The sequence below is a fragment of the Dromiciops gliroides genome, chromosome 5 (genome assembly GCF_019393635.1).
Source record: "Dromiciops gliroides isolate mDroGli1 chromosome 5, mDroGli1.pri, whole genome shotgun sequence".
In the NCBI taxonomy this organism is placed as follows: domain Eukaryota; kingdom Metazoa; phylum Chordata; class Mammalia; order Microbiotheria; family Microbiotheriidae; genus Dromiciops; species Dromiciops gliroides.
Window position 1 is genome coordinate 71,860,007 of NC_057865.1, and position 16,055 is coordinate 71,876,061.

The following is a 16,055-nucleotide window of genomic DNA, read 5'->3' on the forward strand; positions in this document are numbered from 1 at the left end:
TAGCTAAGTCAAACAATGTTGTCCATTGACCACTCTGAGATAAAATGATCACTGGTGACAGTGATTCCATGTTGAGTTCCTAGTCCATGAAGGTCATATCAAAGACATGTCAATTAGACCAAAGAAGAGAGAAATCTATTTCAACAGAATTCTTTGGCGTGTCTCATTTTGGTGGCTACTTATATTACAATAACTAATGAAGCCACAGCCCAATTTTGACGAAATTTTGTACTGAGTTAATTAACAATCACCTTGCTAATCCATAAATCATATATTAAAACAATAACTGATAAAATATTTTCAAATGGGCAGATATTCTGTGATCTTACTGAATTCGCAAAACAACCATTTTAAGAATTAAAGTTTTATAGATAATTTTCAGTGAATTTAATGGCAAATGTAAACATTGCTAGAATCATTAGGATTCAAATGGAGTATCTCAAGGGAAAGGACAAAGGCATTAACTTGAATAACCATTCAGTGAATCCATGAGAGGTAGGATTCTAGAAAGATATTCTCAAATTACCAGGTAACTTTACTAGTGCTGAATTTACTTTTGGAGAATACAAATAAATCAATAACTCTGTCTTCTCTCCCCAACCTCCCACCCCTACAAGGAACAGAGTCCCATAAAACTGATTTAAGTAAGTAGTCCTAATATAAATCAAAGAAAGTGACTTCATACCTAAGTTACGATTCTATGAAAAACAAAGAAGTGAAGAATTTGAAAAAACAAAAGAACGAACAAACAAACAAAAAAACCCCAACTAAATTAAGGTAGCATATCAGATACTACCTTTACTTCTACACAGCCATCACATAAACACTGAATGGCACATACAAAGAAAACTGGTAATGTTAAAATGAAAAATTATAACAGAACCATTCAAATTGCAGATGTCCTATTCCCCAAGGTACAGAGATCATTACTCTTACAAATTCCTGAAGTCATAGCATGAATCTCTAAGATTTTAAAAGCTGTGTAATTAGTATCCTTAGTCTTATATGTGTAACTACTGTTGAGATTGTTGTTATGTCATTTTTAATCAATCATGTCTGGTTTTTTGTGACCCCGTTTAGGATTTTCTTATCAAAGATACTGGAGTGGTTTGCCATTTCCTTCTGCAGCTCATTTTACAGATGAGAAAACTGAGGCAAACATGGTTAAGTAACTTGCCCAGGGTCACACAGGTGGTGAGTGTCTGAGGCCAGTGACTCTAGGCTCCTCATTCTATCCCATGAGCTACCTAGCTGCCCTTTCAGTAGAGTTTAATGAGTCAATAAACATTTATTAAGCCCTAAGGTATCAGACACTATGTTAAGCACTGGGGATTAAAAAAAAATGGTAAAAGATAGCCCCTGCCCTCAAAGAGCTCACAATCTAACAGGGAAAGGCTATGTCTAAAAAGAAGCTGAAAAGAGTAGGAGGGACGGAAGTATCAGGTATGGGGCACGATGAAATCCTACAGTTGAAAGGGAAATTATGAGGTGGCTGCTTTGGTTCCCTCCTTAAATGAAGAATCTGAGAGAAGCTCTGCAATGTCCAACCTCCAACCTTTCCATTCACAGAGAATTGATATGGACAGGGGGCATTAAGTTGCTAAGAAGGTGTGATTTTCAGAGTGGAGATTATCTTCAAGAAATATGAGTTTTAGGAGATAAGGAAGAACAGAGCAACCAGGTGAGAAATTATAAATTTGGGGCACAGGACTCAGCTATTAAACATTTCTTTTTCTTTAAAACCAAAATGAGATATTTTTTGTGTAAGTAACCATTTATTGCAAGGATTTTAGCACTGTTAGAATCTTTAAAAATCTTTTTGAAAATATTTAATCTACATCATCTTATTTTTCATTTTCCATAACATGATTTTAGAGGAATGCAAACAATGTGTTTATAATAGAAGTCATTTAGCACTCTATTAAAAGTGATCATCATAATGGAATTTGTGTTGAGATGAATCATTAATGAGGGGGGGGGTGCTTAAAAGCATCCTCAGTGATCATAGTACTATTTTGTTTAACTTTGAAAAATTCATCTCCTAGAAGTCCTTTTACTATTTGGATAAAACATGTGATCTTGCAAATAAATTGTGAACAAGCATTTTCATGATATTGTAACATAATAATCCTTTTGAGGGCCGCTAAATGTTTAAAATGTCAATAGGCTAGATCAATTAATCCACTTATTAAGTGACTGCTTACTTGCTACTATTATCAAATTTTTATAAATCTGATCATATTATTTGACAGATATCACTTCAAAAACTATTCAATATAATATATATTTCACTTCTTGGGTAATTTATCTTTCTGACTAATCTAAATAAGCCTTCATATGTCAAGACTAGAATGTTATCAATCCTAACCTCTGGTTAAAAACAACAATGCTATAACAGAAATAAACTACTAAACCCACATTATCCCTCGTTAACCACAATCCACAAAATCCATTGTGTTTATTGTCTAAAGTCATCATCTCAAATGCTGCAGCATTTCTCTGAGATCTCAAAACTGACCCAATTTTAGAGGTAGACTGACCCCCAAGGGAAACTTCACATGCCTAGAGTGTAACTAAATTGAATGAATGAAGCTTAAGCTGGCAAACCTGCTGATATCCAAATACTTGATGACACCATTAGATTCACTCTCTCAAAAATAGAATGTATTTAAAAATGAATCACTACAATCTATGAAATTATCTCCTTTGTTTTACTGGGTGAAATGAGATTATCAAGCCCCTCCCCCTGAAAAAAAAAAGGATCTTGTATGAGCAGATTTTTCCATATCTTTCATTCCCCGTCTTTCATCTCAGTTTCTCTAATTACTAGTGGAATCTGTAAGCACTAATCTTGGAAATTCAACAAGGTACCTTAGGTGCCTGGATTTTGTGTGTTCTCTCCCAATAAATGAGGCACATATGCTAATTTTGGGGAGGTGAATATATATTTACAAATTACACTATTGAAAATTCACACTAAAGAATCTTGATCTCCAAATTGACAGAAGTCAGTTCTCAGTCATAATAGCTTACATTTAATATCATTTGATGGTTTACAAAACATCTGTATCCTCATAATAGGATTATGAGGAAGATAGCAAATCAGCACAATTTTACAGATAAGGAAACTGGAACTCATAGGTTTAGTGACATGTCCATGATCAGACAGCGAATACAGGGCAGAACAGGAATTTAGAGTACTTAAAGTTCAGGGCTTTGTTTATAGTTTTTCCAAAAGCATTTACAAACCTCCTCATTCATGGTCCTAACATTTTGGATTATTCCCATTCTTCCCCCTGTTGTCTTAGGAGTTTCAAGATTTAACATCACAAGAGGAAAACCAGTGCAAATAAAAAGATGAAAAGAGTAAAAATAAATCACCTTCTTTGGGAAACCTCTTTGATTATATAATAATAGGCAAATCTTTTATCCATGTTTTCTTTCTTGTCAGAGTAAAAGCTCCTTGAAAGCATGGAGGTTCACTTTTGACAATTTATTCCTAGGGGTGTAGATTGGTGTCTGGCTTGCTAAAATGTTTATTGATTGATTGGCTTATTGATAAGAACCTGGCTAGAGAACGATAAGGATAGCAGGCATCCTAAATACAGATTACTGAAATGCTAAAAGCACAGGAATATAAAAGACTGCTAAGAACATAAAAGGATTGTAAAAGATGGAAAGATGTTGTACTTAGAGGCATAAAGTCCAGTTCACTCCAAAAGAAAATATCAAAGTGACTAAGGGCTAAAAAAAAAAATTCCATCTGTTTAAGAAATGGTTTTGTGTTTGGTTTTGTTTTGTTTTGTTTTCAGGGCAATGAGGATTAAGTGACTTGCCCAGGGTCACACAGCTAGTTAAGTATCAAGTATCTGAGGCTGGATTTGAACTCAGGTCCTCCTGAATCCAAGGCCAGTGCTTTATCCACTGTGCCACCTAGCTGCCCCCAAGAAATGTTTCTCAGCCCAATGCCTCAGTTTCCTACTCTGAAAGTGGGAATTTTAATCTTTGTGTTACCTGACATCTCAAGATTATTGTAAGAATCTATCTAAATAATACAAGGAAGTACTTTGAAAATTGCAAAATACTACATAAATATGAGTTTTTACTAGACACACACACACACACACACACACACACACACACAGAAACACCCCACACAACACACAACATAGGGGCAAAACATCCTATGTGCACTTTACTTTTGCTTTGCATAAATTATCATAAAAATATTAATGCATTAATTTCATAATACATATATTTTCCTCATTTTTTTGTAATTTATAAGGAATGTTTCTTCACACAAAGAAAAAATCATCCCACAAAATGCAAACCACTGAGATGCTGAATCTTTGTACTATTTTGGATGCATAATTAGAAATTTAACTGCTTAGATTATATTAAAGCTTGCACCACTACATTTTTACAAGGTTCATTAGCCTAATTATACACTTAATTAAAACAAACTCAGTCACACATGTTAACATTTTCAATCCTAAATATAAATTACAACCAATGATAAAACTGAAAATAAGTAACAAATGTTTTATTGACATCTAAATTGGCTGAGTTAGTCTGAGTTTTGCTTTGATAATGTAAACTCACCACAACTGCCACCCAGCTGTATGGAAATGATCATAATTTATCTTAATAAAAGCTGACAGAGAATAAACACCACAAATGTCTAAAAGCAGAACTCTGAATAGGCCAGAATGACATTCAGTAACCACGGAACAGTGCACAGAACACTTCACACAGGGAGCTTGGGTAAGTCACTAAATCTGACCACGAATGAATACAGTCACTATTATATATGACAGTGACTACAGAAATGGAACACTTCAAGGGAATTCTAAGAAATGATGAAAGAAGGGTTTTCCAAAACAAATCATTACTCACAAAGAAGTAGATGAGCAAGGAAGGCAACAAAAAGAAGAGAACCAATACAGAATTAGTTCAGATTAAGCTGTATAAGACAAACACTGAAGCTCTTTAATTATAGAGAGAGATTAGCGCGAATTAGACAATATAGCTTTCCCTACCTTAGAAAAAACAGTATTTTGAGGCATAGATATAGACAGACAGAGAGATAGAGTAGCTAGTGCTGACAAATTCCATCACCCTTTAGCTAACCTGGCAAGAAGCTTTTCAGACTTTTATGTGCTGGTTCTTTTATGACTGAATTTCATCACACAATCTGAGCTTTAAACCCAGCTTGGTAGGACCTACCAAGGCAAGCATGCTGATGATACGCTGTCAACAAAAGCAGGGTCAACTCTGTGCCACAACTGAGCATCAGAGGAGGAGAAGAGAAAATATAGGAGGCACTGAACATGCTTAGTGATGACATTGGCATTTTTATTTCATTTAAATAGCAGCCTTCTGAAAAATCTGTAATTTAACAAAGCACAGGTATGCGCTTCATCCTAGACATAGCTACAATATAATTTATGTTTGCCATTGTATCAGCAAACAAAATGAGTGTACATAGAGGGGGAAATATTTTAATGGCTTCCTGGATTTATTTTGAATTTTTGAAAAAACATTGTAGATTAACTATGGAAGAAATTTCAAATAAAAGAAATCTTTCAAAGGATGATAGGAATAACAGTGAGAAGGGATCACTTGTGGAAAAACAGCATTTACTGTCAAGTAAAACATCCTGTAAGAAAGTGATTATTTCAGTCCTCTCTCCCTATGTGGGTATATAGCTCCAGGCTCAACCTCCTACAGACAGTACAAGAGAAAATAGGAATGGTAAAAGAAGCTATGCATCAAATTTTATTCTGTGAGCATCTTAGGAAAAAAATGTTGGGGGAGAAGAGGGACAGTGGAAAAGCAGACTCTTTAAAGTGAGTATTAAATACTTCCTGGGAGTACAAAAATATAAAAACAACAAAAAAGCAATTCATTGTAGGAGAAGCAGAGAAATTAAGTGTAACTATTATTCCCATAACTAATGGGAATAAGAGGAGGGAATAAATATTTGTGGTATGTAATATCCAAAAGGAACTCCCTAATTTGAGAGAGGTAGCAAACAATACAAAAGTAATTAACAGAGCTGGCTGTGGTTACACACATGTAATCTCTGTTCCTACGAGGTGTGGCTGAGGTGGATGGATCCCTTAAGTTCAAGAGTTCAGAGATGCAGGATGGCCTGAAACCAAGCAGGTATGTCCCTACCAAGTCTGGGACAAGATGGCGAGCTGCTGGGAGTGAGAGGCCACCAGGTTTCCAAAGGAAGAGGTTATAGCTTTCTTGCTAATCAGGTTTATAATTGGTATATGAGTGGATGTTATACTCTCAGTCTGGGTGAGATAGACAGAAGAAGAAACAGAAGAAAGAAGGGAAGAGGGAGGTGGGAAGAGGAAAGAGAGAAGAGGAGGAGGAGGAGAAAGAAAATAGAAAAAGAAAATAGTAGAAGCTGATGACTGCATTATGATGTCTCAGATTTTAGAGGTGAACTTAATTTAGCCTGGATTCAGGAGGACCTGATTTCAAATCCAGTCTCAGACACTTGACACTTACTAGCTGTGTGACCATGGGCAAGTCATTTAACCCTCATTGCCCCCCCCACGCCCCCCAAAAAGTAAGGGGCCAGGGGAAAAAGTATAATAATTTTAACCTAGAGAAAAATCTCAAAATTATTTTTAAACTATGGGATACATGCCCAATCTGAACTACAGAAAGGTCAAAATATTCAATATTTTATTAAAGGTAATGTTATTCCATTTATTACAAGGAGATAGAGTAATAGAAACTAACAATTAACCAAGTTTCCCTGAGAAGGCCCTCAGAGAATTGTCTGAACCTCTTTCTCTCAGCTATATTCCATCTTTCAGTGTCACAAGGCAGAGGAGATGGTTTGGGTCCTGTTTATTACCAGTGATATTTTGCATGTATCTGGGTATAGTACTTTTAAGGAAGTTGCCTCCTTTACCAGAGGCTTGCCTTCAGTGACCCTCTGAAATGCATAAACCAAGAAATAGAATGTTCAATATATATTGACTGTTTGGAAAACTTTTCTCAAGTTTTTATGGATAAAGTTTTTCTCAGGTCTTCTTCAAGGCCATCATGAAAATATAGTCAGTATTACTAATTCTTACAATTTCTAACTTGGTACTTTATTTAAACAAAAAGATGCTAAGGGGATGTTATAATCATGGGTACCTGGTTATTTTAAAATCCAAACTGTAGATAGCAAAATATATTACTTTTTTTTATATGGAAGGCCTAGAATGCCACATTTGATATGAAAGAAGATCAGAGCCCAATATCAGAAGCAAAATGTGTCTGAGAACAAGGGTCAACATAGACCCTGTCACTTTTACTGGGATGAGGTAGGAGAATATAGAACAAGATGAAACTAATCGAAAACTATTGTGTCATATCAACATAGACCCTTGTCATTTTTACTGGGATGAACTAGGAGAATATAGGACAAAATGAGTCTAATCAAAAACTATTGTGTCATAAGAAATAAAGATTGAGGAAATTTAGAGAAAAATGGATATATTTGGAAGAATTGATACATAACAATGTGTTAGGTAAGTAAAACAGTAGCACCATAAAATCCCTGTTTGGGCCTGGCACATACTGCCTTAATTTAGATGGGATTTTTATAGTATAACCAAAAGAACAAGGTACAGAATGACAGTAACAATAGAGACAAGAATAAAAGTAAAAGAGAATCAAACTTAGATTCACTGAAACGAACAATCTCATCCACCAAGCTACCCACCCCAAACACACACACACACACACACTTAATAATAGATAGGAAACTATGGATGCAGAATGCTACATATTTTGTAAAATATACATGTTCAGTTGGTTAAACTGCCTTAGTTTTATTTTATTTTTTGTAACAAGTTAAGGTGTAAAATGATCCAAGACAATTCCAAAGAACTCATGATGGAAAAAAGAACTGTGGATTGATTCTGAATGCAGATTGAACCATACTGTTACTACTTTTGTTTTTGTTTTTCATTTTTGAGATTTTTCCCTTTTGTTCTGATTCTTCTTTCACAACATGACTAATGCAGAAATATGTTTAATGTGACTGTACATATATATACATATATTTTTTTGATTGTACATATATAACCTATATCGGATTGCTTTCTGTCTTGGGGAGGATAGGGGGGAGGGAAAAAATTTGGAACTAAAAATCTTATGAAAACAAATGTTGAAAACTATCGTTACATGTAACTGGAAAATAATTAAATACTTTTATGATTAAAAAAAAAGCAAGTTATGGTTTAAGGAGGAAATTAGGTATTTGTGGCCTAGTTTCTTTTAATTGTTAAAGCACGATGACACAAGTTCGATTGAGGCAAGGTCTACTGTTTTTCCTTTGGGATTCCCTTATTTTTTTATTGGTATCTAAGGCCATGGATTATCCAACAAGGGATTGGTAAAATAAAATGATGCCCATATAGTCATAGTGATTGAGGGCTGGTTTTTTATTTGTTTGTTTGTATGTTTGATTGTTTGTTTGTTTTTGTGGGGCAATGAGGGTTAAGTAACTTGCCCAGGGTCACACAACTAATAAGTGTCAAGTGTCTGAGGGCGAATTTGAACTCAGGTCCTCCTGAATTCAGGGCCAGTGCTTTACCCACTGCGCCACCTAGCTGCCGCTGATGGCTAAGTTTTTTACTTACTTCCTTGGAAGCTTGTAACTCCAAAAGAAGAATGATTACAAGAAAAAGAGTTTTAAAAGCTTTTATATTTTGTGACTCTAAATGTGAGACATAATAATCTTTTTAGTACTTCTCAAATGAGCAATGCAAAATTTAAATTATTCCATTTTGAGTTCTGCCAAAGGGTACTTGAAATTATAAATAATGATGTTGGCTCACCAATAGGACAATGTGTTGGGCAAGCAAAACAGTAGCAGTATAAAATCCCTGTTTGGGCCTGGCACATACTGACTTAATTTAGATGGGATTTTTAAGATTAGCAAGAATTTGTTTTACTAGTTTGTATGGTCAAATGGGGTTAGACAAGCTGTTTTTTACTTCCCTACCCAACTATATTAATTTATTCTATTCCTGAAAAGAATAGATAATATTAGGATAAATATAGAAAATCTGGCCAAAATTTAGCAGAGCCTCTTAAGAGATTAATCTATATCTTTCAATGTTTTAAAACATTTTTTTCTTCCATCACTCTGCTCTTGGTCACTGAAAATGATTTCCAAATGTAACTCTACCAGTTAATTATGAAAAAACAAAAACAAAAACCAAACAACCCAAAGCAATCACTATACTATAAATACTATAGTATCAGAATACCTTCTCCATTCTCCACTATATCCAGGAAAGCATGATATTTTTATCTACTATCTAAGCTAGAGAATCCATAACAGGGAACCCAACCCTAGATAAAGCTATAACAAATTATTTAATGAAGACTCCTTGCCAAAGGACTAAAATTTATATTTATTCTGTCTAATACTATTACTTCTAAAGACCATGGTAATTATTCAGAAATATTTTAAAATTCTTTTTTAAGTAATTAAGAAATGTAAATGAGTATAAATTATGTGAGTATTATGAAAATGTATTTAACGGTTTAGCTCTTTTCTGCAAAGCCTCTAATCCTATTTTTTATTTTCATTGCCTGACAAACAGATTGAACTATAATTTTCATGACTCACAGAAGCATTTATAGTAATATTATTTTTCTTCTGGGGTAGAAGTAGGGGAGAAAAAGAAATTAAGGAAATATTTTTAAAAATTAAAATGCGATCATAAACTATAAAGCATGTTTCTTATACGTAATAGCTAATAATAGCTAGCATTTATACAGCAATTTAAGGTTTGCAAAGTGGTTTTTTCATTAACTCATTTGATCCTCACAACAATCTTTTGAGGCAAGTAATATTATTATCCACATTTCAAACTAAAGAACTGAGGCTAGGAGAGAATAAATGACTTGTCCAGATCCCAAAGCTGGTAAATGTCTTGAAGCAGAATTCGAACTCAAGCCTTGCTAATTCTAAGTTCAAGACTTGGGAGCTAGAGTGGGCCGAGAGAGAATACACAAAACTTAAATCAGTAAAAAAGTTTCTTTTGTCTATATTGAGGAAGCCTCTCTAGGGAGAAAATCCTAGACAGAAGGGGCACATAAGACTTAGACATCTTCATAAAACCTGCCTAGCAGAGAACATTCATCAGTAGTATTTGAGGAAGATTTTAAAAGAATTTAAACTCAAGTTTGTGTCAGTGGAAAATTCTGTGAACCACATGACACAATTCAGGATGTTTCAAAAACCATGTCAATAAACATTCACTAAGTGATTAATATCTGGCATTTTCATGAATTTCTTTTTCACTGACAAAGAAATCAGGTAATAAACTAACATCAATAAGCATTGTATAAAATTGTGAGATTGGAGGTGAGGGAAGATCAGAGAGTACATTCCATCCTTATATTAGGGACATGAATAACAGAGGTGATTTAGTTTTGAATCCTAATATCAATGGTAGAAAAAAAAAAAGAGCAGAGGACTGAAATAATTAACCAGATAACATTTTTTAAAAAGTATTTATCTCACTTTTGGGGGATACTTTTGGGAAAAGAGTTTTTACTGGCTTAATTCATCTAGATAATTGTCTAATTTTTTACTTCACATTGCCAGTCCATCTGGAGTTCTGATTTTTACATCTATTGTCAATTTAGCAGAAAATATTCCATCAGCTATGTAGAATATTTGTGTAAATTATAATGAACAATAAATTCATTAGGATAATTTGAAAGAAATGCATGATGAGCTTGTGTACCTGCAAATCATGCTTAAATGCATTCTCTAATTATGATATACATGTAAGAATGGATTAATAGTGGCCACAAAATTTAAATAGTTTTTATTAAGAACATGCTAAACCAACTCCCATACATTTCAGCATAAATGAAGATAAAACACTTCACGTTAGGATTCAATTAAAATCCTACACAATACATTACCTTCCGCCTTGAGCACTGAAAGGCACTACATGGATTCCCAGAGGCCCTCCATCGTTGGAAACTTCTACGAGCTTTACCATATCACTGTGAGACAATGATGAATGAGGGAACATGAACATGTACTGTAAACAAACCAAAAAAACAACAACAAAACAAAAAAAAAAAAAAGAAAAAAAAAGAAAAGAAAAAAGCAAACCACAACACAACAAAGATACCCACCAAACACACAACATCAATATTTCAGAACATGGGCAATGGTGATGAAGGCAACAGTAAACACTACATACCTGAATATTAGTCTGATGGCATGAAAGAAGAGCAATCATCAGAAATAACTACATTAAATAATGCCAAACTAATATTTCTGATGGATTTCATCCTGTCCAGGAATAATAAAAGAAATTATACTACCCTGGACCAATAGTGTATTTCGTCCCAACTCACCAGCCCACATGGCTACTTTGGCCATTTTAAGAGTATTTAGAATTTTTAAGACTTTGTCTCCCAAATTGTCCCAAATACACCTATTACTTTTCCACAGGAAATAACAAAACAAATATATTTCTCATAAAGCCATTAACTCACAAGGCTACCTCATATTCTACTCTAAAATACAGGCCTAATGTGTAGCCTTAAAAAAATTATTAAAGAAATAAGGATCAGAAGGAAGAATGTTGCTTTTTGACACAAATTCTTTATCAATTTACATTTTTGAGCAGGGATAGGAACAGGAATAGGACCTGTGATTTTACTTATGTAAGGTTAACTCTCTCTACCAGTGCAGTATGGCACCTTCTTTAGCACTGAGAGGTTAAGTGACCTACCTGTGGACACACATCCAGTTTGTCAAGGGTAAGAGGGTAAGAATGGCACCCACCTCACCTGAAGTTCCATTATACCTTTCTTCTATAAAGTATTAGCAATAATACTTGCAAAATTCTTTAACCTTTATATAAAAAACTTTCTCTACAATGGCCTTATGTAGCATGTCATATAATTTTTACTGTACCCATTTATGGATAAAGAATCTCAAAGAAATTGAATGATTTGTCTATGATCATAAACCTTATAAGCTAGGATTTGAACCTATGTCCAGAATTCTTAGTAATGAAACATTGCTGCCACTAGCTACCCAAATTTAAAGGGTTAAAAAATATAGATTTTGATAATGAAAAAAACCTTTCCTGGTTTATCATGTCCCCCTGCCTCCTTAACAGTGGATGGCCCTTAAGGTTCTTTTAATATACCCTCTTTTGTCTCAGTGTCTTTTTTCTTGGTTATCTCACAAATTCACATGACTTCAATTGGCATCTCTGTATTTGACTCTCAAATCTTTCTATTACACCAACCTCTCCTGACAATTCCAAACACATTTTCCATCTTCCTTCTGTATATCACCTCCTAAATATCCTACATCAAATTCCAGGTAAACAATTTCAATCTGAAATTGTGACCAAACCTAGAACCATTATTCCCTTTAACTTCTCTATTCCTATTTAAAGACACCACTATCCTTCTATTATCTCTAGTTCAGAACAGCTAAGGACTTTTTGACTCTTTCTGCTCCTTCATATCAAACAGAATATATTTTGGAACAGAAAGTATCAGACATGGAAATTAGTTTGTTCATAAGATGAATGTAGTCTAGCATCACTTTACCTGTACAGCCATTTCTTATACTATTTATTCCTTTTCACATTGTCGTTTATTACAGACACCGTGGACAAGTCTCTGCCTTATATTTCTCCCCTCTGGCTTACTCCCCATCCCCACAGCTGGAATGAAACTTCCTTCTTTTCCCCTAACCCCTCAACTCTGTTAAGCTTCTTAAGTATTTCAAGAGGCAATTCAGATACCCCTTTATCCATAAATACTTCCATGTCAGCCTTACCACTACCCCCTGCAGAGGAAAATACTCTCTACTCTCTCAAATTCATCAATATTTTACCACCACTTAACACAATGGCAGCAAAACGTGGATGGTGGTAGGTTACACAATAAAATTGGGTTCAACTTTGAATTTATTATTTAATACCTATCACTCTTAAGTTAAGTCATAATCTCTGAGGACCTCAGTATTCATCTGTAAAATGAGGGAACTGTTCATCTCTAAGGTCAATTCAATTTTATATTCTGGCTATTTTGAAAATGGTAATATATGTCATTTAAGCTATTAGCCTTACTAATATATTATAGTATATAAAGCTTCACTGTAAGCTGTAATTCATTAGGGGGAAAAATGTGTGACTTCTCCATAATGCTTATTAAATCAGTCTTTCATTCTCCTTTTGAAGTTTGCCTATATTTGTCTCCTCAATTTCTTTATATTTTCCCCCCTGAAGGCTATTTTTTTAAAATTACTGTTTTACAGGACTCACAAGTGAGACTATTTTTAAAACTAACATTGAGATGAAATACTACAATTTACATTTTATCCAAACATTATGGGCAAGTTAAAGCAGTAATTTATTAAAAACCAATGTGACATTAATTTGTATTAATAGAAGTATAGCATACAGAAAAATGAAGGTGTCAAACCATACTAATGTTCTGATCAGGCATGTGAAATATGATGTCTACATAGTAAGGTGGTAATATGAATTGATATTAAACCAAATAAAGGAACTTAAGACAAGCTTGATATCTTTAAATATCCAATGGCTGTTTTAAAGAATGTTTGACTAGAGCAATAAAATGCTAACTTACAGAAGTATCCCAATCTGCATTGGTGGATACAATGCCTTTGCTCATGAAATTAGAGATCACTGAAGTCAATTAAACAGATTTGAACTTAGACTTTATCTGTTTGGTTCCCCAAGAGAGAACTCAGATCAATGGCTAGAAGTTGCAAGGAAACAGATTTCAATTTCAAAAATAGAAAAGAAGTTTCTTATTATGAACAAGCAGTAGAGAATTCAACTAGACAGATGACCATAGTGGATTCTTCCAATGGATGATTCCATGTATTTGGCAATGGTCATAAAATTTAGCATTTGGATTTAAAATTGAAATTCTTTTTTATTATTTCTACCCTTTCTAAAAGTTTAAAATAAAGTCTCAAATTTACAATATACAAAACTGCATACTAATATTTTAAGTATGCTAATATAATAAATATGTAACTCAAGTATGCATTTGAATACGTATACTACATGAGATATATTTATATATGGAAATTATTAAATTTATGTTCCATTTATGAAGACTGAAATACAAACAACATTTGCTTTCTACACTTAACTGAATAATTAATTTGAAATGTTGCAATCCATATTGCTTTTTTAATAAAAAGGGTCCACATATATCTGTATATGTGTATGTGAAGACACACACACATATATTTTCTTTCTTATTTTTTACAAACCAACTTAAAACCAACTGAACACAGTTTTGCCCAGGATCAAATCAAAAGGTTTCAATTGGTCTTAATCAGATATATTTTATAGTTGATTTTCCATAATGCAGTTTAATTTCTGGGAAGATCAATTTTTCTTTAATTGATAGAAATACACATATATGACATCCTTATAAAAGCACTATTCAATATGCTTTACTGTATCAGGTGACTATTAAATTATGAACAAGGTTCTTAACCTTAATGTTCTCCTTCATTGACAACTGTAGTCATCCAATCATTCCTATTATTTCCATATTAAAATACTTCTATACTTAAAACATCTTGACTGTCTTTGAACTAGATAATTGGTGTGATAGTTTCTGTTGCCTTAATTATTGCCTTGTGATTGCTTATATTTACAACTATATCTGTAGATATAGAAATGCTAGGTAGGACAGAAGCCACTTTTTTCCATACATTTCAAAAATAATCAGTTGGAATATTGACAATTCAGTGAAACCAATTATTTGCCATCCATCATGAAATAATACCCTTTATTACCAGCTGATGTTACCTAAAAAAGATTGTCTGCTATATACAACATAATGAATTGTCCCAAGTACTAGTCAACCAGATCATATGTATAAACTAAACTTAAATCACATAAAATGTCAATGTCACAAAAGTATGATAACCACCATGTAGGATCACTACTATTTTCTACCATAAATTAACTAACAATTCCTGTTGATTAAATTACTTAAATTGTAAATTAGATTATATCTTTACTCCCCACTCAGCTACCTCAATATTCCAGGGATATACAGTATCCCTAGATTTGGGTGGTAGTGGATGTATTCAAGCTTGAACACTTGGTATTATACCTATCATATCTGGCATATACAGTAATTATGTATTCAAAAATTTTCAAACATTTTTAATGGAGGGGAGAAGGAAAAGAAGGAAAGTACACCCGAATTAAGTTTAGAATAGGATATATGTTAATATGATTAATAACTTTAAAGCAAACACTATTATATCTCAATATAAATATTTGTCAATGTATGAAGATTATGTATAGCTAAAGACTAAGGATATCTGAATATTCCCCTCTTATACTACATTCAATTCACATTTTTGATACTGACAATGAGAACTCTATAAAAAAGAAATGCACTTTAAGAAAACACAAATTCCATGAAATCATTTTCATAAATGATACACTGATATTATTGATGCTAGACATATTTTATACAATTAATGACAGTAGCCACTTACTCCAAGGAAAGATTAGTGGTATTCTCCAAACCAGTATCAGCATGTCCAACTGGTTCTACACGACTATTGTCCTCTTCTGTCCCATCTTCCTCCTAGAGAGACAAATAGATTTGGGGTATATCACTTAAATTACAAACATGAATTCCATGATTCACAGTTTTAACCCCATAAAACCTTAACTGTAAGCACTAGGAGGATATCTGGACAGGATATCAAGAAAAACTAATCTTTAATAATAAAATAGGGATGAGAATGACATGTTTTCTCCATCCTGTTCAGGGCACATTTCTTAGTTTCAGCATCTTTTGCCTACCAAAAATAAGAAACCTATTCTAAATCCTATCAAATTCCAAATGAACTATACAGTTTCCTTAATAGTCATGAAGAAAGATTGCTCAAGCCACTAATGTCCTAGAATAATTTTAATTGTGAGAAATTTTGTTAGTAGTATTCTCCGTACAATCAACACCAT

General features: G+C 33.5%; 1 protein-coding gene across 14 annotated transcripts in view; it reads right to left on the bottom strand.

The window, feature by feature from the left end:
* The window catches only part of PARD3 (par-3 family cell polarity regulator), a 741,470-nt gene that overhangs the window by 303,431 nt on the left and 421,984 nt on the right, over window positions 1-16,055 (bottom strand). For 12 of the 14 annotated variants that reach the window (XM_043965636.1, XM_043965637.1, XM_043965630.1 and 9 more), the window contains 2 exons: window positions 15,584-15,675; window positions 10,969-11,052 (listed from right to left, as the gene is read on the bottom strand). In XM_043965636.1, coding sequence (XP_043821571.1) covers window positions 10,969-11,052; window positions 15,584-15,675 — 176 coding nt within the window. Of the gene's footprint in view, window positions 1-10,968; window positions 11,053-11,255; window positions 11,268-15,583; window positions 15,676-16,055 lie in introns of all 14 variants that reach the window. The other 2 variants (XM_043965626.1, XM_043965627.1) reach the window with 2 other exon arrangements.